At 47.2% G+C, this 24,680-nt stretch overlaps 6 protein-coding genes across 6 annotated transcripts; 3 read left to right on the forward strand and 3 right to left on the reverse strand.

The window, feature by feature from the left end:
• Positions 1–241: 241 nt before the first annotated feature.
• Positions 242–3,925, reverse strand: MYCFIDRAFT_204401 (uncharacterized protein; the record flags this gene model as incomplete). The annotated part of the gene is made up of 2 exons (XM_007930865.1): positions 242–3,597; positions 3,850–3,925. The coding sequence occupies 2 exons, from the start codon at positions 3,923–3,925 to the stop codon at positions 242–244; spliced, it is 3,432 nt and encodes a 1,143-aa protein (XP_007929056.1).
• A 3,386-nt stretch (positions 3,926–7,311) lies between these two features.
• Positions 7,312–8,375, reverse strand: MYCFIDRAFT_211923 (uncharacterized protein; the record flags this gene model as incomplete). Its single annotated transcript, XM_007930866.1, has 1 exon — positions 7,312–8,375. A coding segment is annotated over exon 1 (351 nt), but the record flags the coding sequence as incomplete, so codon positions are not given.
• Positions 8,376–9,463: 1,088 nt separating this feature from the next.
• Positions 9,464–10,472, forward strand: MYCFIDRAFT_211924 (uncharacterized protein). Its single transcript, XM_007930867.1, has one exon. It carries the CDS (start codon positions 9,566–9,568, stop codon positions 9,965–9,967), a length of 402 nt encoding a protein of 133 aa, XP_007929058.1. The 5' UTR covers positions 9,464–9,565; the 3' UTR covers positions 9,968–10,472.
• MYCFIDRAFT_208433 (uncharacterized protein) lies at positions 9,465–11,050 on the forward strand (the record flags this gene model as incomplete). The annotated part of the gene is made up of 7 exons (XM_007930868.1): positions 9,465–10,536; positions 10,560–10,775; positions 10,801–10,809; positions 10,855–10,903; positions 10,933–10,939; positions 10,972–11,002; positions 11,035–11,050. The coding sequence occupies exons 1-7, from the start codon at positions 10,358–10,360 to the stop codon at positions 11,048–11,050; spliced, it is 507 nt and encodes a 168-aa protein (XP_007929059.1). The 5' UTR covers positions 9,465–10,357.
• A 29-nt stretch (positions 11,051–11,079) lies between these two features.
• Positions 11,080–12,150, reverse strand: MYCFIDRAFT_77772 (uncharacterized protein; the record flags this gene model as incomplete). Its single annotated transcript, XM_007930703.1, has 1 exon — positions 11,080–12,150. The coding sequence occupies one exon, from the start codon at positions 12,148–12,150 to the stop codon at positions 11,080–11,082; it is 1,071 nt and encodes a 356-aa protein (XP_007928894.1).
• Positions 12,151–12,825: 675 nt separating this feature from the next.
• MYCFIDRAFT_77773 (uncharacterized protein) lies at positions 12,826–13,969 on the forward strand (the record flags this gene model as incomplete). Its single annotated transcript, XM_007930704.1, has 6 exons — positions 12,826–13,054; positions 13,105–13,322; positions 13,374–13,572; positions 13,641–13,772; positions 13,915–13,932; positions 13,966–13,969. Coding segments are annotated over 6 exons (800 nt in total), but the record flags the coding sequence as incomplete, so codon positions are not given.
• Positions 13,970–24,680: the final 10,711 nt, after the last annotated feature.

A 24,680-nucleotide genomic window follows, 5' to 3' on the forward strand; every position in this document is an offset into this window, starting at 1 on the left:
TGAGTTGAACATGCCTGCGGATGTATTTTTACTGCTGATCAGCAGTGGCAAATGCAAGATGGGAGGTTTCCATTCCCGAGTGAGGTCCTACGCAGCAGGGAATTGAACGGGCCATCTCATCTCATCCAGGAGAATCCATTATGGGTATAATGAACCATACTGTGCAAAAGTATATTCCCATCATCCAGCTATCTAGCCAGAATCCCAGCAACCAGCTCCGTATCTCGAGCGTTCTTTAATATCACAACTCCTCAATCCCATTCACCAAAATCTCCAATACCTCACTGGCATCCTCCCCCTCCAAAATTCTCCCCATCACCTTCCCCAAATACCTCAACTTCCTCGACTTCTCCTCCTCTTCCATCTCCTTACTCTTCCGCCCCGCTTCCTCAAGCAAAGACCTAGGAAGTCCCGCGAGGCGAGCGACATTGAGACCATAAGATCGATGAGCCACGCCTTCTCCCACTTCATACAAAAACGTGATCTCAGCACCCTCGCGTTCCGTGAATTTCATGTGAACGTTCCGTAACTCGTGGTTTGGAAAACTGTCGGCTAAACGAGCGAGGGTTTGGTAGTGAGTGATGAAAAGCGTAAGACATTTTTTCTCCTCAACCACGTGCTGAAGAACGGATTGCGCGATCGCTACGCCGTCGTGTGTGCTCGTTCCTCTTCCTAGTTCGTCTAGTATCACTAGTGATTTTGGCGTGGCTTGTTTCAGAATATCTGATGTTTCACCGACTTCTACCATAAATGTGCTTTCGCCTTTCATCATGTTGTCGTGAGCACCCATGCGTGTGAAGACAGCGTCGAGTAAACCCATTTCGCAGGAAACGGCGGGGACGTAGGAACCGATTTGTGCCATAATGGCGATGAGGGCTACGCTGCGGACGTAGGAGGATTTGCCGCCCATGTTGGGACCTGTGATTAGTAATGCGCGGGTAGCGGAGCTGGAGAGGGAGATGGAGTTGGGGACGAAGGAGTCGAGGAGGAGTTGTTCGATCATTGGGTGGCGGCCAGCTTCGATGCGAATTCCTGGGGAAGAGGTGAAGGTTGGTTTGGTGTAGCCTGGTTGTTGGGATATTGTGGCTAGGGAAAAGAGGCAGTCGAGGAGCGCGAGGGATTGGATGCATTCTCTGAAATGCGTGTATTTCATTCCAATTTCAGATAAGAGGGAGTGAAAGGCTGTGTCGCAGGCGTTGGAGAGGGATTCTTTATGTTGATCTCGTTCGCGGAGGAGTTTGACGACTTCTGGTGGATGGAAACGCGAGAGCTTCTTTGTGGAACTGATTTTCGTCCATGTTGCTGGTACGTTATTGAGTTGGGTGTTTTCCAGTTCGATGAGGTAGTCGATTTCTGCGACTGTGACGTAGGAGACTTGTTTCCGTTTCAGAATGTTTGCGGCTGTGGTTTTGAAATCGTCGAGGTCGTGTTCGACTGCTACGATGCCGACTTTGTGGTCGGTGATGTCTTCAGTCTCGTGCTCGTCGCGGAAGAAGTTGTATTTGTCGTTCTTTTTGGCGGCTTCGAGATTCATGCGGCCGAGGTAGTCGAGAACATCATCAGAAATGCGTGGGAGTGAGGAGATGGCTTCGTTGAGCATGGCAGATTCAAAGCCTGCGTCGGCTGCAGTCTGGACGTGAACGTACTCCTGCGCGATAGCTTGAAGGTTTTGCAGAAAGGCGAGAAGCTCCGGGCGTGCACATCGTTTGTAGTAGATGCGTATCAATGTCCGCTCGAGATCTGCCTTGGTCTTGCTCAAGAGTTGGCTGATTCTGGCAACACCAGCAGTACCCATGCCTTCTCTCAGCTCCTCGACTGCTGCCACGCGCTCGTCTAGTCTTGCGCGATTGAGCAATGGCCGGCCGACCCATTTTCGCAGCAGCCGTCGACCGAACTTGGTCTGCGTCCGGTCAAGCGTCCAAAATAGACTACCTCGTTCTGCTTGATCTGTTTGATTGCGGTAGATCTCCAGACTTGATAGAGTGTTGCCATTGAGGAGCATGTGAGATCTGGCGCTAAAAGATTGGAAGCACTTGGTCAGATCGAAGACGTGCTGCAGGCCATAGTCTGTCAAATGCGTGATCATAGCTGACAAGCAGATTGTGGCGTTTTCGGACAGTCGATGCACTTTGTCTAGGAGAGTTCCTTTCCCTTGCGATGACTCTACTTGCGACGAGCTCGGTCCATCGGTTTTCATTTTGTCGGCATAGAACTTGGTAATGTGACTGTACGATTCTGCTGCCATAGTCTTGGGTTTCGGCTTTCGTTCTAATCGAGCATCATCGCCACCGGAGAGATAGTGGACGAGCTTATCTGTCGCTTTCGATAGTTCTCCGATGACGAGGAATTCAGCAGGAGAAATGTGCAGCAGTCTCGTCTCAAGCTCACTCCTCATCCAGCCGTCTTCGAAGTCGTCGTAAATTATGTCTCCGGTTGCCGGCTGCACAGCAATGAGACCAATCTGCACCTTCTCATCAGAGCCGACACCCTTTGGATAACTTTCAGTCAGGCAAAGGAGGTATCCAGAAGCCGGTGCACCTCCAGCAGCTCCAGATGGTGCTCCTAGCCCTTCCTCATCGTCAACATAGGTCGCTTTTGTGTAGAGATTGGTCAGGTCACGCTCGAATAGCTTGCTCTTGTTGGCTCCAGCTGCTTTCAGGGCGGCAGTCTCGAGCTGGCGAACGATGCCAACTTTGTGACCGGCATTGATTAGACGTTTCACATGAACGTGCAAGCGATGTGTTGGAAAGCTGGCAGATGCAAATTTGGTCATGTGTGCTTCTGACGGATGTTCGTCGAATCTAAACTTGCCTGGTATGCATACCACCGACAGCACTTTGGCAGCGACTCTTGCATCCTCACCAAAGAGACGATACTTGTAGCCGACCTCTACGACAAGCAAGGCGTCGGAATGTTTCCGCTTGAGCTCTACGATACGTTGCTCGAGCGGCGTAAGCTTGGCCTTGCGCGATGTGGGAGCTTTCCGGCCCTTTTTGGGCGCAGGGTCATGCTCTTCGTCTTCGGCATCCTCGTCATCCGCACCTTCTTCTTCTGCTTGTGTCTCTTCGGTGATGAAGCCATTTCTGCGCTTGATATCGGCTATACTGTCGGCTCTTCCCAGCTTCTTGACGAACTTCTGGTGCAGTCGCTCTTTCAACCTGCGAGTCTCCTCGTCGTCCACTTCATCCCGGTTGACTTCAGTCGCCGCACCGCTGGAACTGCCGAATGCATATTTCGATGTTCTTTCAGTAGCCTTCAGCTTTTTGCCACGATCGCCAGAAGCATCTCCCGATGGATCTCCGTGGCCATTGAGATCTGTCCTCCTATCGTCGCTCTTCGGCCGCTTTGGGTGTGGCTGCTGTACGTCTTCTTCGTCGATCTCGTCAATATTTCGCTTGGAGGTAGTCGGAGCTTGACGTCGATCATTTGCTTGATTCTCGTCATCGCTTATGAAAAGGCCATTCGTATGGTCGGCAGGAGTCATGGGAGACGGCCTGAGGTCTCTGACTTTGGGCTTCGGGGGGGCGGTCGAGGTGAAGAAGCTGGAGATCGACTGCTGCTTTTTCGATTGCGATGATTGCTCTGCCGACGACGGAGCTTTCGCCGACACCATACTGGCCAGCGGGGCGTCTGCATTTGGCAGGATAATATTTCGCAGAAAGTGGTGCAGCAGCAGCAGCAGCAGCGCGATGACGTGAAGTCGGTTCGGACGCGACCTCGACGCGACATGATTAGTAAGACTTTTCTACCCAGCACACGACGGAGTGACCCGACCTCACCTTCACCATCGATGAATTGTCATATGCTCGCCCCACAGTTCTCCTCGACCTCCTGCGAAGAATCGCCAACCATTCTCTGCCCGCCATGGCTCAGTCTCGCCAGCTTTGCATGCTCTCATTCCGCCATTCGCTTGACTACTGGCCATCGGGACTCATTCGATCACCGACGGTATGCGGAAAAGCACACTCGCGGGCACACCAGGCCACAAGAACGCGGCATCCAAGGCGCTTTTATTCAACAGAGACAGAGGCCGCCGGAGCAGCTGCTGTGGAGTCGGCACGTCAGCTGCTGCCACAAACTATTTCACTTCTGAAACGGAGTACCGCCATTGGGGCGTCGCTGCGACGCAGCAGGCTGAGCAAAATGGAGAGACATCAACAATTCTTTGAGCACATCTGTGGGCCGCCATCAGCTGCCGAGCAGCAGATTGCAGTCGAGCTCGACAAGCCTGCTGTGTCCGCTCGTGACGTGCTCCTGCGCTGCATAGCCAATGAAGAGGCAACAGTTCGGGTAGTATATTTCTGCATTTCGACGAGATGGAAGCAAATCAAGTCGCTGCCTCGCCGTACGCGGCCCGACTTGCGTTCAGAGATATTGTCTGAAAAGCTTGGCACCCATGCGCTCCATCACATCCTGCGAGACCTCAATCTTTGGCTGGTTTTTGCAACCGCTGGGCTCGATATGCTTCTGCCGCTCTGCTATCTCGTCATCATCGAAGGAAATGAGCGCGCTCTCAGGACATGGCTGGACGTAGGCGTTGATGTCCCGCAGTTGCACGGGTGCAACGAGCATAACTGGCGGGGAAAGATCTTCGGAGGTTTAGTCCACGCACATGCTCATCTCGACACCACCCTTTGTGCCGACCCAATTCTCAAGTGCCTATTCGAAGTCATGGCGGCCTTGGGAACCCGTGATTCCCTCGTGAAGGCGGAACCATCTGGGAGGGGCTTTACTGTCCTTGACTGTGCAGCTGCGCTTACCATTACGAAACAAAACTTGTGTGATCCTAGGAATCCTCGTGGATGGTATAACACTGATCCTGGACTCTACGAGAAATTCACTGCCCTGATTGCACGCCGTCAAGATCCGATCGCTAATGCCCAACTTGATTTATACCATCCGACCGCGCCTAGTGAACAACAAGTAATGGCTTTGGCAAGAGACTACATGACAGCGGGATCACGTTCTAAGATATATGACAAGTTTCGGGAGACACACAAGGCCCGAGCCATGCGAAGCATTCGTCATATCTTTGAACGTGCTGCCCAGGTGGCAGAGAACAACGAAAATAGTGCCGGTGCAGATTGGCTCCGGCGAGAGGTGCTCACGCAGTTCGATCGAGATACTAGCACCGCGAGAGATCAAAGCAGACCGTCCGAGGACTCCAATTCGGGCACTGCTTCTCTGCTGAGGCAAGTCCCTTTACCACAGTTTCGCCGAAGGGAACTTATTGCTCCAGGCTTTGTCAAGCAAGCTACATCTTCAACATCAGCAGAAGACCTGCTTTCTCGAGGGAAACAACACAGCAAGGCGTCGTTTCACAGCCTCATTCATCATGCTAGCGATCCAAATATCGCTCGAACGCATGCTTTCGCAGGTCCAATGAATCGCAGTCCTACCTACTGCCAATGATCAGCTTTAGGCTTGGTCTCAGAGTCAGCACTTTACTATACACACCAAAGCTGCTGATCGCATATACCTTGATTTCAACACAACGCATTACGAAGTCAATCAGGCTTGGATTTCAGAGATTGTGGTCCACCAGAATCATGATGCGAGCAATAGCTTGACGGCCTGGGAAGAGACGACACGACTCGTTCATCTGCATTCGATGTCGCCAGGGCTATTTACACATTTCCCCGGAGGACGGCTTGGAGATTGACATGCTTAATCTGCCCTGACGCATCTCCGATGACTGTTCACATCACCTGGCGTCTCTTCTTGCGCTGTGGTACCAAATTTCAGCTTTGTGGACTGGGAGCCTCGGTCCAGCCTAACAGTGCCGAACATGCCTGGTCAACCCCGTGATGAGTGCCATTGATCACATCATCGCTTCGTCGCCGTCACTGGCCTTCAAATGAAGTCTCTGCGAGCTCAGCTTCTGGCTCACTCTCTTCCAACAGGACCAGTGTTTCTTCGAGCATTCTGGTATGCAGCTCTTCCGGCCATTGTTTCTCTGATCATGGGAGTAATCTCGCAGCGGGCACCCAGAAAAGTAAATATCATGAACTATCTCACACGCCAATGCTGTACATGTCACCTGGTCATTCAGCCAGCTCTCTGTGTCTGCCGCACGACATAGACTGAAGCGCTCGCTCCTCAACATGGTCGATGGCTTAGCTCGTGGTGAGCTGGCCTGTCTATCCTTCCATCCATTCCGGCTTGCGCCTCTTTTCCCACTCACCTCCTGGATCGTCATGCTTTGATCTCTTTCTTCTAGTTACTGGCCTAGTGGTTTTTTCATCGCTGCCATCTTGCTGAAAGGGAAAACGAGTTGCTGTCGCTGTTGCAAAGGAAGCATCCGTACCAGTCTCAAACGGAGACGCCTACGACAGCCTACGAGGCTGGGAAAGGTCGTGGAAAGGCCGCGAATGGCTGTGCTTGGTGGCGCCATGCCATTTCTGGGTCTGATGTTCATGGTGTTGTGTTTGGACCACCTTGCCAGTATCTGTACTATTGCTGGGACTAACGTCATGAGAATATTGCAGCACTTTCGACTTCTTGGGTGTCTCAGCTTCCTTCATGCCGTCCACATTCGATGACAATCGATATGGTTCTTCAAAAGCCTTTGGTGACTGGTTCCGCAGAACGTTGGAGGCTTCAGATGAGCCATGAGTCTGGCATTTTCCTGCCTGCAGTGGTAGATCTTTGTGGTCGGGGCTGCGGGCGTGCAACTTTCCTGTTTTGGCGCATACTTCTGTGACAATATCGTCCACGATGTTGTATCTCATTCCTGGCCGCGGAGCGCCTTTCGCGTTGACCTCTGCCGCGGCAGCTTCGGATAGGCTGCCTTTTTTGAGGGCCAAATCGATCAACGACTGATCGTGGCTGTTCCTCTTTTTCCGGTGCAGGATTCTCACCCAACTTTCCTTCGTCGGCCCATCACTGAGCGGCTTGACCCATTCATCGTATTGGAAGTCCTTATTCCTGAGATCCAGGATTCCATTCTTGTTTCCGATGTTTGTGCCGCTAAAGAAGATTGCTGTGTCACAGTGCTTCGGAAGTTGATAGGAGGCGCCTTCTTCGAAAATCGCCATAAACCATCCTTCTCATCGAGCGCGACTCCATTCATGCCACGGTCATCTCTGAATTCGATGATACATCCTTCCCAATGATCTTGGAGGGCGGCGGTAGCAAGTACTTTGTACGCGTTCCAGTATCCCGGAACACCATCCGGCGTGATAACACACTTGACATCGTCCACGAAAATCCTTCGGGACTTGCATCGTTCCAAGCGAAAAATCAAGTATGATTTTCCGGGCACAATGCGGCCTTTGTTGATTTCTGCGACATTACTGAAGCCTCCTAAATTGTGAGCGCCCGTGTTGTAAGGCGCCCTCACATTGCAGGTAAGCGTGGACTCGACTGCGACCGCATGATATGTTTTGAAAGCGACGACAACGGCCTTTGATCCTTTGCATGGTCCAAGGTCTGCAATCTTGCGACTCCGTCTTTCTTGCACTTCTCCGTCCGCAAACCATCGAGGATCGGCCTTGCGAATGACATCGATGAACCATCGTGGTGGGCGACCAGCTGTTCCTTCGTCGAACGCTCCCTCATGTTCGGCGACTGACTCGACTCTATCAGCGGCATCTTGAAGGTGTGCAATTGTGTCCCTCCAAGGCGGCAGGCAGCGGAATCTGTCGTAAAGTACGCCGTCCATGGTGGTCAGCAAGCGGCGCGCTTGTGCTGCTCAATTCATCAGATGTGGACCTGCAATGAATACCGTATGTTGCTCCAGTCTCGAACTCAGAGTGGAGTGGACTCCCGCTGCCGCGGACGGGAAGAGCGGAGCGCTTGGACCTCATCACGGCGGAGCGGGATCAGTTTCGCAGACGACAGCTCGGCCAGCGACACCCCGTTGTACAGCCGCTTACTGCGATGTTTATCGCGAGCATTGAGGCCGTAACGCCTGTCAAATGTCTCGTACTAAGATGTCCGTTAGGGAGTTTCAAGTTGATATACCCGAGTGACAACTCAACAGTACCATGTGGGCTGTGTCCAGACACAACCACGTCGGTTTTCTCTAGTAGACGTTCATGGAGACGCAAAGGGCGTTGCGGGATGGGGTTTGGGCGCGGCGAAAGCGATCAAAGGCCGGATGATAGGAAGGATGGGCTCGTCGAAACGTATTGGTATCGGAAGAGAAGGAGAAGTTGGAGTGAGAATGAGGAGGCGTGATAGATGTTGCCCATGCTGCTCGACGAGACGGCTGGATCGATAAGCCAGACCCCTGCCGGCGAGACGTCTCGAGTTGTATCGTGTCAAAATGCAATGCTCCAACGGAATCGAGAACGTGGTTCCATTCAGAGCGCCTGCAAGACCAGAAAGGTCGTCCTCATGTACCTTCAAAATCTCATTAGATATCGAGTCTCACACCAAAGCTTGTCTTGCGGTATTTGGCAACAGACTCGTTAGCCGATGCCGATTGATACGAGCCACGTTTAAGGGCCGTGTTCTGAGGTTGGCGAAGGTGGTAGAAAGTCGTTAGACAAGAGCGATCGATCTTCTTCCACCACGAAACAATCCAAGTTTCTGTTCCGCCGTGCCCCTGCAAGGAATGGCTCCTGGGCAAAGAGGCTATGACAAGGCTTTGGAACGGCGTCTCTTGGCAGGCTTCGCAAGCTTTCTCAGCGTATGATGTCAAGAGATAGCTGCAACGTCGATGCGCCTCGTTGCTGAGTTGTCGCCAGGTCCATCTTCTTGGCGGTCGCATGTGCGTTCCTGCGATGTCAGCGGAGGGTGCTTGGCGTCTCACAAATCACACAACCCGTGTGCCCATCACGGTGCTCACAATCCGCCGACAAAGAGAATCGTGCAAGCTGGTACTGCGGAGTATCGGGGGCCTGGTGCTCATGCAAGACCTGCCACGGCCCACGGTACAACTTCGCCAAGGCACGACTTGCCAAGCTGCCGAATCTCTGAGATGAAAACATCTCAAACGTCTTGCTGGTTCAGATCTCTTGGCTTTTTGCTATCTTATTACCGCCCGCTTGGCTGCGCTGGATGTCCGTTGCCAAGTCAGTTGGGAGTCGAAATAAGAAGATACCAAGCAGTTACGGGACGCGGGGATTTTCATTGAGTTCTTGGCGGCTTGGCCCGAAAGTCTTGACATTCCACAGCCGGATCTCTCCAGAGTCTTCCATTGGCTGCGGCACTTTTAGACGCAGATGCCATCCCTGCTGCGGAAAGAGCTTCCATTCTTGGCTGCACCTCTCAAGGGCTTGGTCTTGGTCACATGGCCTCTATATCTGCCTTGTTGTGTGCGACGCATCTCTCGGCCTTATCAAACATCAGCTTGGCATGTCTGGCGTTCCATCCTCCTGGGAGGTACCAGTTTGTGGAGACGTGGGAGCTTGCTAGTCTACTTGGGAGCCTGGGTTTGGTGTCACATGTATGATGCTGATATGTATAAAGGCGGTAGCCCCCCAGAGGTGAGAGCAGTCCTGTTCTGCATGCATACCAGACCACTTGTCACACCAGGAATAAGACAATCTGCACCCCACCGCACTCCCGACTCAACTTACCAATCATCGCGAATAATAAGGCCGAACACAAAAGTAACATGTCGGGCCTTTGGAACAAGCAAGCTGCAGCTCAACAATCCCCCGTTCAACGTTTAAGAGCGGGCTTGGTCCCTGGCACCTGGCTTCAGCTTGCACCTTCCACCTCTCCCAAGTACGAAACAACTGAGAAGTGGCTCTCTCTCTCACCATCCCCATCTCCATTACCGTCACCAGCCATGGCCGCTGCGAAGGGAACAGTCGTCGAGGAGCTCTCACTATCCCCAAAGCCCGGCAACTTCTTGAGCAACGACATTAGCAACGGAAGTGCTGCCACCAGCCGTACTACAAGCATGTCCGGACCACGACCAGTCGCCGCCGTGCCAGCCGAAGCTTCACTGGAGTTGAGGAGACTTCGCGGATCGGACGACGGCGAGCGTCTCGCTCGTTTCCTCTCGAACTGAAGGGAAGACAACTTCCCACGATCAACACCTATGAAAGCAAACCCGACTCCACCGAGCCAACAACTACCTACCTCCCTGGGCCGAGCAGAGCACCTTTGACTACGACGACCTATGGCCGCCCACATGAAAAGCCAAAAACGCTTCAAGCATCACTTCGCCGAATGGCAAACACCCTCGAGCTACCAGACTGATGAGTGATGGAAACGTCGGATGAATACGCTTTGTCAAAAGCTCGATGCGGCGTGGAAGGGAATTGAGGAAAACACTTCTTATTTTTATTGTTTGTACGATAGCGTTGCATTACGTCCGCCAACGACGTGAATGAAGTTTTTGCTCGAAACTAGCGTGTTTTTCTTCTCGGTCGTTTAAAAGACTTTATGCTCTCTCGTTATGTCTTTACGTAGGCCTGAAGACTTGTTCATGCCTGCTCGCGACGCCATTCCCGAGACTTTAAAGGCAGTCCGAAAATATATAGAGAGAGTCCGAGAATCCGGTCTGCGACGAAGAATATCCCATTTCTCAAGCTCCGCTCTCCCCGCTAGATACAAGGAGATCGATCGCCGCATCGCGTAGGCGGCACAGTTTTGCCAAGACCTCGATCCCTGCCCCATCCGACATCCACCAATGCCAAAAGCTTTCAATCTGCTTCTTGTCGACATAACGAACCGTACCATGCCCACCAGCAGCTAACTGCCACCGCACGAAGATTTGCAAGCCCTAACCTACCAGACTTTCACTTCACCGAAGTTGAAGAAAGCGCAACGATGGGTCATTTAGACCAGGAACCGAGCGACAAACTGATCAGGCTGTGCGGCATGGGACTTGCTTGCAAGCGGTTCGGCGTCATACTAGGAGAAGGTAACGGGGTCAATCATATGCGGGTGGAGAGTCTTGGCGCGCAATGGACTCGATGCTGCCAGCGCCGGCGAGGGAGACGTGAAAGACATCGGTCGAGAAAAGCAAAGCTTGGGAGTGGATCGAATGCGAGACTTTGTGTTGACCAGTGTCTGAAATACTTGACATGTGCTGGGGCTTGTGTATCGGCGAGAGAGATCCACGGAATCAAGACCTCAAGCGCCATAGGAAATTTTTAAGCCTCTCCCATGCCTTCATCACCAGAAAGCCACAACACGAATATCAATACTCTCCCTCGGCTCATCACTCGTCGCCGCATCCCCAATCTCAGGAGACCCATGCCAAGGCGCAGCAGCATGTTTCGCATCAGGCCCCAAAGCAAAACTATCAAACAACTTAACAAACAGCACCTCATCCGGTTCCTGCTCCGAAACATAAAACCATTGAATCCCCTTCCCCCTCCTCACCTCCCCATCCTTAACCCCAAGCATCGTATACTCCTTCAAGAAATCCCCCCTCAACTCCCCATCCCCACGAATCCTATTCTCATAAAAATAATGCACGAAATCTTCCCCCGTCGTCATCATCTCCCCTTTCCCCCTCGGAGCCAGAGCGAGCGGATCACGCCCAACTTTCCGCAACGGTCGCCAGATACTATACGCCGCATACCGAGGCCCAGCATACCTCTCCGCAATCGCCTGATCAGAATCTTTCGTCACCGGATCCGCAAAAATCTCATTTTCGGCTTCAAAAATCCCAGAACGTTTCGCAACTTCGTAGATCTCTTTCTTCTCGAACCGGATCGTTTGGCGCGCGCCTAGAGGCGTGGAGTCCATGTGCGGGACGCGAACGGGTGCGGCGAGTTGGAGGTTGGATTGTGTGGCGAGTTTATGCTGTGGGGCTTGCGAGATGGATTTTCGCTCGGTGGGTAGGTGATAGGTTTCCGGAGCGCGTTTTCCTTGGCGGAAGACGCTACCTACGATGAAGACTTCTTTGCAACCTAGTGTCTTTTTTACGAGATGTAGGATTTCTGGGTGGTAGGTTTCTGAGATGGCGGAAGGGGAGAGGTCTTCGCCGTTTAGTTGGGCGAGGAATGTGGAATTGTGTTTTACGACGCCGAAGCCGTGGCTTTGGAGGAGTTGTTCTGGTGATGTGCTGGCCAGTTTCGGGCGGATGTCGTGTAGTGGGTAGGTTCTTGGGACGAGAGGTTTTAGGGGTGGTGGTGCGTTGTAGTTTCTTTGCCAGGGGTCACTGTTTTTTGTTTCTGATGTGATGATTGGGTGCATGAATTCGCCGTAGATGGTGGCTTCTTCTTCGGTAGAGCCCATGGCTGGTTACAGTGCTTTGCGAAGGGAGAGAAACGGTTTGAGGGATGTCAGGTATTGCTGAATTCTGCTTCGGATGTGCATCTAGATCTTAACGTTAACCTGTTGGGGATTTTACAAATCTTGTACTATCGAAGTCCAGCTCTCAACTGGAACTTCGGCATCAGAAAGTCGATCCGTTATCATCACAGCTGGTGTAATACTGGTATATAGTTCGGAGGGAAAACGATTGGACCCTTGAGGCGCCGTTGACGCCGCAACCAAGAGAGTTGAAGGATTTGTCGATCACCTAGAATCTCTAAGCTTCGCCAATGAACTCGCCAGACTCTTCTTTGCGACAAGCTCTTCGTGCGACATCGTGCAGGTGGGCACGAATGACTGGACAGGAACTTGGCCAGATGCTTTGGCCCCATTATTGAGATTTGGGGCCCTGTTTGCAGCTGATCCTCAGCTCCTGCACCTTCGCCTCGACGTGCGCCATTCCTTGAAGATCTTTGAGCTAGGTGAGGCACCGTCTTGATATGTGGCGGCTAGCAGATACCTCGTACGCACTATGATGATGGCAGGAGACGGAGGCAATTGAAGCCAAAGTACGATACTGGCGATAGGCATCCAAGCCTTCTCATTATCCATCTTTCCAACACATTCAGCAATACCTTACACACAGCAGATTCCAAGATGTTGGCGCAGAAGTACGAACCACTCCGCCAATCCTCTCCAGAACTTTCGAAGGAGAGCAATGAAGATGCGAAATGCCATTATTGCTACGAACGAAAGCAGGAAGCTAGACGGTCTTTTCGGACCGTGTCAATACTTACCGCACTCCTTGTCCTTTCAATCGCATGCAACGCCATTCTTTTCGCAAGGATACAGGACGTGGAAGAGCACGGTCACGACCCAACTTTTGGTCAGCATTCCAAAACTTGATCCCGCACACCACACTGACAGCAACGACAGTCGGCCTCGAAAGGAATCTCAACCTAGAAATCCCTCACGATGACCGAGCAATAGACGACCCAATGTGGGAAAATCCCTCATACGACTGGAACCTAGGCTGGGTCGCACTCGACAACGAAGTCGCAAAATCCAAAGGCATCCCAACAGCAATGCACTGGCCTTGGGACGACTCCAAGAGTATCTACGTCTTGCATGGCTTTCATTCAATTCACTGCGTCGTATGTCGACTCCACAACTAAAACCTTGGATGTTAAGCTGACAATCTGTAGTTCGTCCTCCGCGACTCACTCATGCAATTCCGCGACGGCAAGCAGCAGACCTGGCCCTTCCCTCACGTCACACATTGTCTTCACGTTTTGCGAGAAGATACAACATGTAATGCCGATGATACACCGCGATACACCGGTCGTTTACACGCGCAAGAGAACAGTACGAAATTCTTTTCTGGAATTGGACAGATGAGGAAATGTAAGTTCTCAGCCTGGTTTCTTTGCGATGACTTGCGACGTGGACTGAGATTTTTGCTTTTCTACTAGGTCGCGATTGGAGTCAGTTACGGGAGTTTGCGATTCAGAATTCGGCGTGTTATCGGAGACCGTTGGATCACTTTGTGCCGTTGCTTGAGAGGTATAAGAATTGTCCGGATGGGAGGAGGCCGTGGGAGGGGAGTGAGTTGGCTTGAGGAAGGGTACAGTATCCGGGGTTTCGTCAGTCACACTTCACCCCGCGGTCGCGGGGATTCAAACCATACGTAAAATCGCACTTTCTTAGTAGGCCATACGTAAATCTCGATATAATCGTACATTCCAGTCCTATTCGGATATCCAGGTAGGTGCAGTAAGGAACCGCGAGTCCAAATATTATATATATAGCCTTGTCCGAGTGTGTAGTAGCTATAGACCTTACTACCGCCGTTTTCTTATATAATCCTTGGCAGGCGCGTCTACCTTAGGCGCGTACCGCGCAATAGAGGCTAAATCGGGCTATCGGCTAAGAAGGTTAGTATTCGCGTACTCTATAAGGCCGAGAAGAGAGGTCCTACGGTCGCAATTTAGTTACTAATATACCGGAAATCTACTGTTTCTTGTCTCTTATTCTACTTATGTTTAGTCTCCTATTATATATGCTCTACAACATTGCTATCGTCGAGTTTTACGTATAGCCTACTAAGAAAGTGCGATTTTACGTATAGTTTAAATCCCTAAGCGCGGGCGAGGGGTAAAGTAGGCTAACGCAACCCCGGATAATTTAATCGAAGCTAGATATTTGCTAGTATTACATGTCCGAGTTCCTTGCTAGTTAATACTATAACGACTTCGTTTAAGCTAGGAATATCTTCAAATCGCGCCGTTCTATTATTTCTCTTATTAATACATTACTATATATCTATCCTATCTCCCCTTAAGACCTCGTCTTAGCATTGTCTACTATCGTATAAGCCCCAAACTCCTAGACTTGTAAGATACACTTAACTTACCCCTATTCTCAATCTCTACTATATTAATTATAGTATAATCCTCCGAGTCGTCCCTCCTTCTTATAGGTACAGAATTATTATTATTCGCAATCTCAACTATATTAATAATAGCCGTGTCTTTAATGCTTCGTTTTTCTATAGTATTGTCTGCGAAAATCTTTAGTTAGCGGATTTGTCTATATAGCGAGATTGAGGGCTAACTCTGTCTCTACTTAGACCCTACTAAGACCGCCGGAGGCAAAATCCTGCTTGCAGGGTCTAAAGCTAGAATGTTAGAGCCTACCTACTTTTCGGTTATCTTAATATAAACATTATACGTAGTATATATTATAAAAATCTAGTTAGTACGATCGATAGGGAATGAAAAGGGAAGCCCTTTAATGTAAAAATCTTATAAATACGACGTTATAGCGTTAAGCTATATCGATCGCAAATTAGTTACCTTAGGAAGCCCGTCCTATCGAGAGCCCGGTCGACTAACTCGATATATCGCATTGTATAACCTACGTATAATATTACTCTTATCTTAAAGAGCGTACAATTTTAAGTATGTTTAGTATAGAGCGTAGTACTATATAGTGTTATAGGATTAAGGTATTCTATATACGAAAACGCTCCTTAAGCCGGCCTAAAAATACCCGATATCGTTTTAGCTAACATACCTCTAAGACATATGCTATTCGATAGATTATATAATTCTAAGCAGAAAACATATAGCAATAACTATTATACGACGTTATAGTGTTAAGATATTGTCGATACGCCGAAGCTACTTTTAGTCGGCCTTAGCTAGCTTTTAGTAAGGGAATATCTAGCATTTAATCGCGTATTCTACGATATAGCAATACTATATTAACCTATTACAGGGTAGATTAGTGTTATAAAGCATTCTATATCGATTAGTATTAGTCTTAGATACGTATAGTACTGCTATATTGTGCTATATCGACAATAGTAAATGTCTTCTATAATACCTTAAACTATCGCGTAAAACGTGTATTCTATATATGTATATAGCGCGTAGATATAAAGGTAGTTCGATTAATGTTACGGAATCGTATACGCGTAGTTATTGCTATTATTATCGCCTTGCTACTTGATTAAGTTCCTTTACTTAAACAAAAAAAGTAGGTCTAGTACTAACCGTCTACGGTAAAGCCGCGCCCTCGCGCCTTCGCGACGCGTCTACTTAGTTCTTCCTCTTCTTCCTCTTCTATCTAGTCTATCTCTTCTATATATATAGTACGCTATACTATGCCGGACTAGTACTCTAACTTATTAAAGAAAGACCGCTAGAAGGCGAAGGCGGCATAGAAGAAAGTAGAGAAGGCTGCTACCGCCGCCGCCGCTACTACTACGGCATTATACTAGGAGCTAGGCTATTACGATACGGACGTACTACTAAGACGTACTCGAGTCGCTATTAACCGATACTAACTAGTATTCGAGGTTGCTCGCTATCTAGAACTGCTAGCGTCTAACGCTAGCCTCGCGACGTAGTAATAGTACTTCGAAGACCGCGTTAATATAGTCCCGGAGTATCTCCTCGAGGAGGTCTAGCGCCTTATATAGGATATCGCAATATATAACGAGGCGTAGTTTCTCTAAGAGCGTATAATCTAGGCCGGTCTTCGCAAGGTCCTAAAGTTGCTATATCTAACTCGCGATACTAAGCTAAGCCCGTTCTAGGTAGATGTCCTGTAGTCGCTAGTCTTTAGCTAATAGGATGTCTTTATAGTCGCTACGACTAGTTCTAGAAAGACACTAATCTATTAGGCTTTTGCCCTTCTAACTAGCATAATCGTATAGTAAAGCCTACCTTTAACCCGTATTAGCGACGAACAATCTAAGGACCTCGAAGAAGCTGCCCGTTAGTTGTTAGCTATAGAACAAGGCCTGTTTAATGTCTGTCTTATTATAGTAGAGAGCAAGAGAAAGAATCCGTATATAATCGACGAGTTAAAGGTAGGAAACTATTAATACATCCTATATAGCCTAGAGCAGGCTATTATACTAGAGTTCTAAGAGGTACTCTAGGTCCTTGCTCCTCGGATCGGTTTATAGGCACTCGACGAGGCTTATCTCTATTATCGCTAGTTAAGCTTCCGGCTAGTATATAGCAAGATAGCATTGCTCCGGGATATCCTTAATATTAACACTATCGCGGTAGCTACCTTAGCAACGATACCGCGTAATGTAATCGACTATCTAATCGAAAGCCGTACTATACAGAAGCTCGGAGATAAGGCCCTCTAGAGTATTATCTAGCGTACTAGCATCGATCGCCTAGATACGACGTACCTCTTTTAGACGATACCGAAGGGCAAGCTAAGCTTATTCGATTATTAGTATTTTGTCCTCCGCTTTGCCGTTAATAAGAATAGGCTAGGTACTCCTAAGCTAATCTAGAAGTCTTTAATCTTTATTAATAGCCGAGCTAGTATCGATAGGGGCTGTTTGCTTATACGAATATAGTTAATCTAGCTTACTACTAATATTACTAACCTAGACCTTGCGGATAGGAAGTATACTTAGACAGGTGCACTAATAGTTACCGGAGGAAAGCGGACTATCGACGTTCGCAAGGTCTATTCCTTCTATACTATATATATCGCTACGGTCGATAAGAACCTGCGGTATAAGGAGTTTAAGAAGGAGGATTCCGAGATCCGGATTATATAGGGCACACTAGCTACTACGATAGGTACTAATATTCCTAATATTAAGATCGTTAGCTAGTAAGGCCTACTAATTACTAAAGATCTCCTCGACCTATATTAGAAGCTTAGTCGTACCGGTCGACTTCGAGGCCTCTTATCGATAGTAGTACTATTCCTTCCTTATTAGTTTAACGACGGTTAAGGACGTATATCTAAGAAGTCGAACTATCGGTCGATAATCCTACGCAACCTATTATCTATAACGGCGACTACGACTATCGCACTATACCGTTCTATATATACTCTAGCGCGACTAAGTTAGCTTCGTACGAATACAGTCTCTAATCTAGAGCTAGAGATTGTCCTAGGAGATAACTTCGACGATATCGACGAGTCGGCTTTCGATAGAGTAGATATACTTAACGCTAGTATAGACCGCCCTCCGCCTCGTACTCGCCTTTACGATAATATAGAGAACAAGTTCTATAATATAGTCGACGATATAATCGTAGATAACGTTAACTAGAACAACTAGACGAAGACTAAGATAGATTTGCGCGAGAAGGCGCTAGAATTGTATATACGGTTAGTAAATGCACGCTATTATCCTATAAAGAGCTAGCGCCAATGTATAAGAGCGGTTAGAAACGAATACCTTAGAGAAGATAAGTATATATACGACATTCCGGATAATCGTAAGGTCTAAGGTACTAACCTATACTATAGCATATATAACCTAGGGCTACTTAAGAAGAAGTTAGAGTAGGAGGAGCCTCCGCTAGTACCTCCTACGATAAAACGACTACGACAAGGTCTACTATAGGCCTTCGTATTGCTATTAATCGCCGAGTAGGTATCTAATTAAGCTAATTGTATCTTTAGGGACGGCTACTAGAGCCGCGTATTCGATATGCCGGCTAATGTAATAGTACCTAATTAGAAGCTATAGAACCTTTATAAGGTCTTTAAGCTAGCTACTAAGGAGGAATGTAGTAAGATCGATAAGGAGGTAGTAAAGCATAGGTCTCCTACATTTATAGCCTAGTACGAGGAGGATAGCACTAACGAAGCCGACATTCCTCTAGAAGAATTGATTATAGTATTAAATTAGATAGTAGACGAGGTATATACCTAGCGCTAATAGTATAAGGCTAGGGCTACGAAGGCTCGTAAGGATCGTTAGACAAAGAAGGCTAGTAGTGCGACTATAACTACGAGCCGTATAGATATTAAACAGGCGCCTAATACTACGAGCGCGCGCTACGCCCGGGCTAAGAAGCACTAGAATACTTCTTTAGTAGTAGCTCTTGCGCTTCGAAAGGATGTAGCCTAGAAGAGTAGTAAACTATCTCGAAATGCCGTATCTATAATACGTAGGGATAGATTAGACACACTAGGTATACCGACTGAATCCGATACACTATTAGCTAATGCACTATTAGCTAAAGGCGTTACTAGACCGCCTTCGTACGCTACTGTCGTAGCTACCGCTCTACGACTACGTCTAGGTCCTAGTAAGAAGCGTATAGCTAGTACGCTTACGCAAACTCGAACACTAAGTTATCGTACGGTAGTACCGCTTCTCGTCGTAGAATAGATAATAGTATACTAACTCTAATAGGCCGCCGTCGACCCGGCGATCCCGAAGACCCTAATACCTTTAGTCTAGACCGTATAACTGCTATATAGGCACGCGCTACGTAGGATGTAGCAGTTATATCTTCTCCTCGTTTATTAGGCCGTAGCCGTATACTATCTCGGCGGTAGATAGATCTTTAAGCGACGGAGGTACATTTCGAGCAGTATGCTATACTAGTTAGAGAGTTAGAGCCTAAGGCATCGACAAAGCGGACTTAGTATACTACGAGAGCCCCCTTCCGTACTTAGAACTTCTACCTCTCTATATACCTATCGAATACACAGTTGCTATTACACTTCTACTAGCGAGTAGCAAGGGGCCTAAAAGTGCAATAGTTACTAGTATAGAATAGCAGGTACAGCGGCAGCGACATATTTAGGCAGTTTTAAGGCATAGCGATAGGCGTTTAGTATATATAGTTTAAGCGAGAAAACGAGATAATATAGCATTAGAATACGGCATTAGAATACAGCATTTACAGCATTAGTAATAGCATTAATAGTAACAGCATATTGAATATTATTTAGCATTAGTATCTTATAGTAATAGTATCGACCGGGCGCACGCATTACCCTATAGCATTATTTATAGAAGATACAAATACAGCTTTAATAGTATACGCATATATTAGAATTTCCCCTACCGAAAGCACGAGATATATAGGAAGCCCTATATTAGCGTAGACAGCGGCTTTACGTAAGCGGAAATCACCTACCGAGCCTACCCGTATTTAGCAGTAGTATACCGAAGAGCCCGATACATCGAGAACTACCCGCTCCGATAGGAGGCTTAAGTAGGTTACATATACCTAAGGAAGGCAGAAACAGGTAGAACTATATTAAAGGCACGTAGAAGGTCGTACGGAAGAAGCGTACTAGTTAGGATCTTAAGAGCCCGGAATTAGCTAAGAAGATTGCCAACTTTAAAGGATTTTATAGTTAAGGTAATCCTATAGAAATACCTTATCGAACGAGCAGTAAGAGAGATTAGAACGAAGAGGACATTAAGCGGACTATCTATCGGTAAAGCCTAGTATTAAAAGCATTAAAGGCCTTATCTAGAACCTTAGCAAGCTCTCTATTACTATAGAAATAGGCCGGCGGAAAGGAGTAGATTTATAGCGATAAGGAGATTAATAGAATTCTCCTAGGGCTTGATCTATATCGCTAATCTCGTAGTATAGGGCATATTAAGTTTCGATAGGTCTATAGAACAGTACGAAATTACTATAAGTACCTACGTAGTTGCGATAAGAAGAAGTAGGAGTAGGAATTTTAGAAGCGTTAGCGATTAGTACGGCAGAGATTACTCTTAGAGGGTTATATAGGACAACTAAAGGAAGCATTCGGGGACCTCGTAGGTACTAGAAAATTCCTATTACACTAGTGTAAAGAGCTAAGTAAAAGGGGGCGTCCGCAATTACTACGGTCTTATCCCTTATCTAGAAGTAGCTCTCGGCGTTCTTCTAGGTCTTACGCTAATACTAAGACATATATACCGCCGTATTCGCTACCTAACTCTCCTTAGAGACAAGGTAGCAGACCTCCTTCTTTATCCGGATTATTAATATTATCGTTACGCTTATTAACACTATTACTACTAAGAAGTCTACTAGTTCCTCCGCTACTAGTACCAAACATAGCGACCGGCGTAGCTAACTTAGAGCTAGTTAGTATATTTGTCGGCGAAGAAGTTAAGGGTAACGTAGAGCGTTAGTAGGATCGATTTAAGCGGCAATAGGATTAGGTTAATAGTAGAGCTAACCTAGTCCGGTAGTACAAAACTTTAATATATAGATAAAGGGCGAGGCAGTACGATAGGTTAATATAGAACTAAAGGACCTAGTATAGAGACCTTACGTTAATAACGCTACGGCGGTTACTATATAGACTATTAAGGACAGGTTCTTTGCGAAATAGTCAAACGCAGTATTATTAGCTAATAACTCCGTCGAGACTATCGAAGCACTTACGGAAGTAGCATAGAAGAAAGATAAAGACCTAAGGGAATATTATTATCGTTGTATAGTCCTACTCCGCTAGGCAAACGGCAAAGATAATAACACCGCTACTAGTACTAAGCGTACTGTTCTTACTATCGCTATTAAGGGTTTCGTTAATAGCCTCGTAGATAAGAAGCTCCGTACCGAGATATAGCGCAAGAAGCAGTCTACCCTAAAGGCGACATTAGCGGAGGCGGAGGCGGCTTAGCGCCTTATTAAGGATAAGGAGAAGGCTAAGAAGGAACAGAGGGAGCATAAACATATAGAAGTGCTAAAGGAGGCGGCTATATATTAGTCGGTTAGCAAGCAGTTACTATATAACCTTAATTAACGCTTAAAGAAGTACTGAGATGCTATAGAGCCTTATAATGCCGACACTAATATAGTGTAGTCGGCTCCGCTAGAAGCTAAGGATTAGTAGGGCTACCTATATTAATATAGTAACGGCTACTATTATTATGCCTCGCTATTACCGATACCGCCGTAGCAACGTACGCTATACGCACTACCGAGAAACCAAGGCCCGCTAGCAATATAGCTACTAGCTTAGCAAGCAGGTTATTAGCAAGGACCTCCTTAGTAGCGCTAAGGCCTTTAGCCGCGTATACTACGCAACAATGCCGGACCTAGATATAGTAAGAACAACCTAATACTAGAGTACTATTATACGGCAGTCCGCCGTAGCCGTAAGTGTAATAGAGACGTCGACCTAACCCGGTCTTAGAATAGCTATATTAATAGCATAATCTAGTACCAATATAAGTTTAATAATCTACTTTACTACGGGTACGGCTAGCGCGGACACCTCGAGCGTAATTAGACCCCGCAGTAGTTCGGTTTCCGAACTACTAAACGTATATAGTTTGGTTTCTTAGCGGCGAACTAGCTCCCTAGTTCCGGTTTGGTTTTTTCGAACTATATAGATTCCTAGTTTAAACTAGAGACTATATTAGTTTTACTATAAGGACACTCTTATTCGACTGCCGGCCACGATTGCCGGCTATAATAGTAACTCTGTTACATTTACTACGCTCTTTTGCCGTTACTAGGGCATAGTTGCCGTTGCTAGGGCGTAGTTGCCGTTACTAGGGCGTGGTTTTGCTATAAGGACACTCTTATTCGACTGCCGGCTACGATTGCCGGCTATAATAGTTACTAGGTTGTATTTACTACGCTTTATTACCGTTGCTAGGGCGTAGTTACCGTTGCTAGGGCGTAGTTGCTGTTACCGGGGCGTAGTTGCTATAATTACGAAAGCTTACCTATATAACGTTACGTAGGCGGCAACAATTAGGGCTTCGCGATATTCTTATACTTTCAACTTCTTCCTTTATACCTATACCGACAACAACTACTATACGCTACGCCCCCGCCCCTTTCCCTTACAATAGTAAGAGAGAAGCGCGCCGCGCGCTAAATAGAAGATAGAACTAAAGACCGCGAGTTTGTTTTGCCTAAGCGTCTAACTAAAAAGCGTAAGACTAAAGAGGAGTACTCTACGAAGAAGAATTCCGTACGAGACCGCGAGAGAAAGGACAAGATAGATAAGGATAAAAGAGCTAAGGATAAGAGAAGAAAGGCGCGGAATAAGGCATTCTATCGATAGCTAGCGCCTATAGAAAAAAGTGAAGGTTAGAATAAGAAGATAACCTAAGAGAAGGCTAAGAGGAGGAAAGAATTGCGGCTAGTTTTCGAGCGTAAAGTTCTAGTAGCGTAAGTCAATCTAGCTAGCGGCCGTAGCTAGCAGCTATAGCCGGCAGCCGTAGCCGGCAGCTATAGCCGGCATATTTTTCTTTAATACGTTAACTAATAGCATTTAGACCTATAGCCGCTACCTCTATCGATACGACCGATAGTAACGGAGATATTCAGATAGCCGAGAACAACAATACTAGAGTTTAGGATGCCGCGATAGAGCTTAATACTACGAATAAAGGAACTAAAAAAAGCGAGGAGATACTATACGTCGATCTAGTAACAGGTGCAGTCTTAGGGCCTAACGCTATAGACGATAAGCGCTAGGAGTAGATCGAGTATAGTTAAAGAGACGAGATACTAGTAAAGGGCTAAGGTATAAGTCCTATCAATCTAGAAAATTATAGTTAAAGCTACTACGAAAAGCTAGCAAGGATTGGAATCGAGACTAGTCGTCTTTATATCCTCGATATAGAGTAGAAGTTTCTTTATTAGTATTAGAGCGAAGCCTTTGCGTCTATAAAGGCAAAGTAGCTTGCGATTAATGCGATCGGGGCTAGGTATCTAGGGACGGCAGAAGTGTTACTATAGGAGGAAGGGGTATAGGTAATTATTCTATACTCGGCATATATAGCCGGCGTTCGTAGCCGGCAGATACTAACAGTTAAATAGAAAGCGTTTCTCGAAGGCAGAGTGCTACTGCTATATAAAATCTTTACTAAGGCAGAGAGGGCTTATATCCGGAATCTAAGCTACTAGTAGGATAGGTTAGCGTTAGAATTCTCTGAATCTCTATATAAGCCTCCGAAGGATTACCTATTTTAGCGATACGGCTTTATCTCGACTACTCCGTAGGTACCCGAAGAAGCTCGAGCGCTCTTTAAGGTCTTTACTAAGAAGCGGAAGGAGTTCGAGGATTAGGATTGGTTAATAGAGCTATTAGTTAGTCTTAGGTTTCGTAGTTAGACTCGGCCTAAGCATTTGCTTGTCGAGTATCTTATACTAAAAGAGGATAGATTGAGACTAAAAACGAGCTTAGATTCGTTAGGTATAGTAGCTCGGTTCCGTTAGTAGGAGAGAGCCGCCGTATAGAAGGCAAAATTTAGGTAGTTAGGGTAGCTAGGAAAGAAATTCTAGTAGTTAGGCTAGCTAGGGTAGCTAGGAAAAAAAATCTAGTAGTTAGGTAGCTAGGAAACAAAAAAAAAAGGTAGCTAGCTATTTACTGCCTAGCTGTTCCTAACGATACGATGCTATAAAAGAAAGGGTGTTTCTCTATAGCTACTAGTATATATCTACTACTCCTAAGTCCTTACCTTACCGTACGAAACCTTAAAACATACCGACCGACATTGTATATATACTAGGCGCTATACTAGGAAGGGTAACAACGAGACGACAGTCGAAACAGTCTAGTATACGAGCGAGATTGCGACAACGTCGAGAGGAGGTCGTATACTTACCTTCGAGCCTATCGAGTCCTAGACTACGATTAGGGCTAGATTTATCCTCTCCGAATCCTAGTAGTAGGAATTCATTATAGGGTACTACTACCTAGTCCTTACCTTTACGGAGTCTAAGTAGAAGGTTATTCGGAGATATAAGAACATCGAGTATTAATCCGGAAATCTTCGAAAAGGCTAGCTAGGCATATCTTTAGAAACCCGAGTATATAGAGCAGTTCAATTAATAGGTCTATAAGATATAGTTCCCTTTATACTTACGTTCGAAGGAGTGTAAACTCCGGAAGTACTCGATGCGATAGGGGAGTAAGGAGCGAACGGACACATTCTAGAAGTTCTTTATAGAGGGGGCATTATACCGTTATACGACTTCTCGACTTAAAGGTCAACTAGTAATTGTCTATAACTTCTACGGTTCAATCTTAAAACACCCGAAACTAGGGGATAGGAACTTATCGCCTACGAACTATCTCTATTCTAAACGGTGTCGGGAATCTTAAGGAGAGAGGAGAGTTAATATAGATATAGCGTTCTAGAAAGAGGTATATCTTCTAAAATGCCGGCTATAGCTGCCGGCTATAGCTGCCGGCTATAGCTACCGGCTATAGATTCCGGCTACCTAAATCAACCGTAGAGATCTAGC

The sequence above is a fragment of the Pseudocercospora fijiensis genome (genome assembly GCF_000340215.1).
Source record: "Pseudocercospora fijiensis CIRAD86 unplaced genomic scaffold MYCFIscaffold_7, whole genome shotgun sequence".
In the NCBI taxonomy this organism is placed as follows: domain Eukaryota; kingdom Fungi; phylum Ascomycota; class Dothideomycetes; order Mycosphaerellales; family Mycosphaerellaceae; genus Pseudocercospora; species Pseudocercospora fijiensis.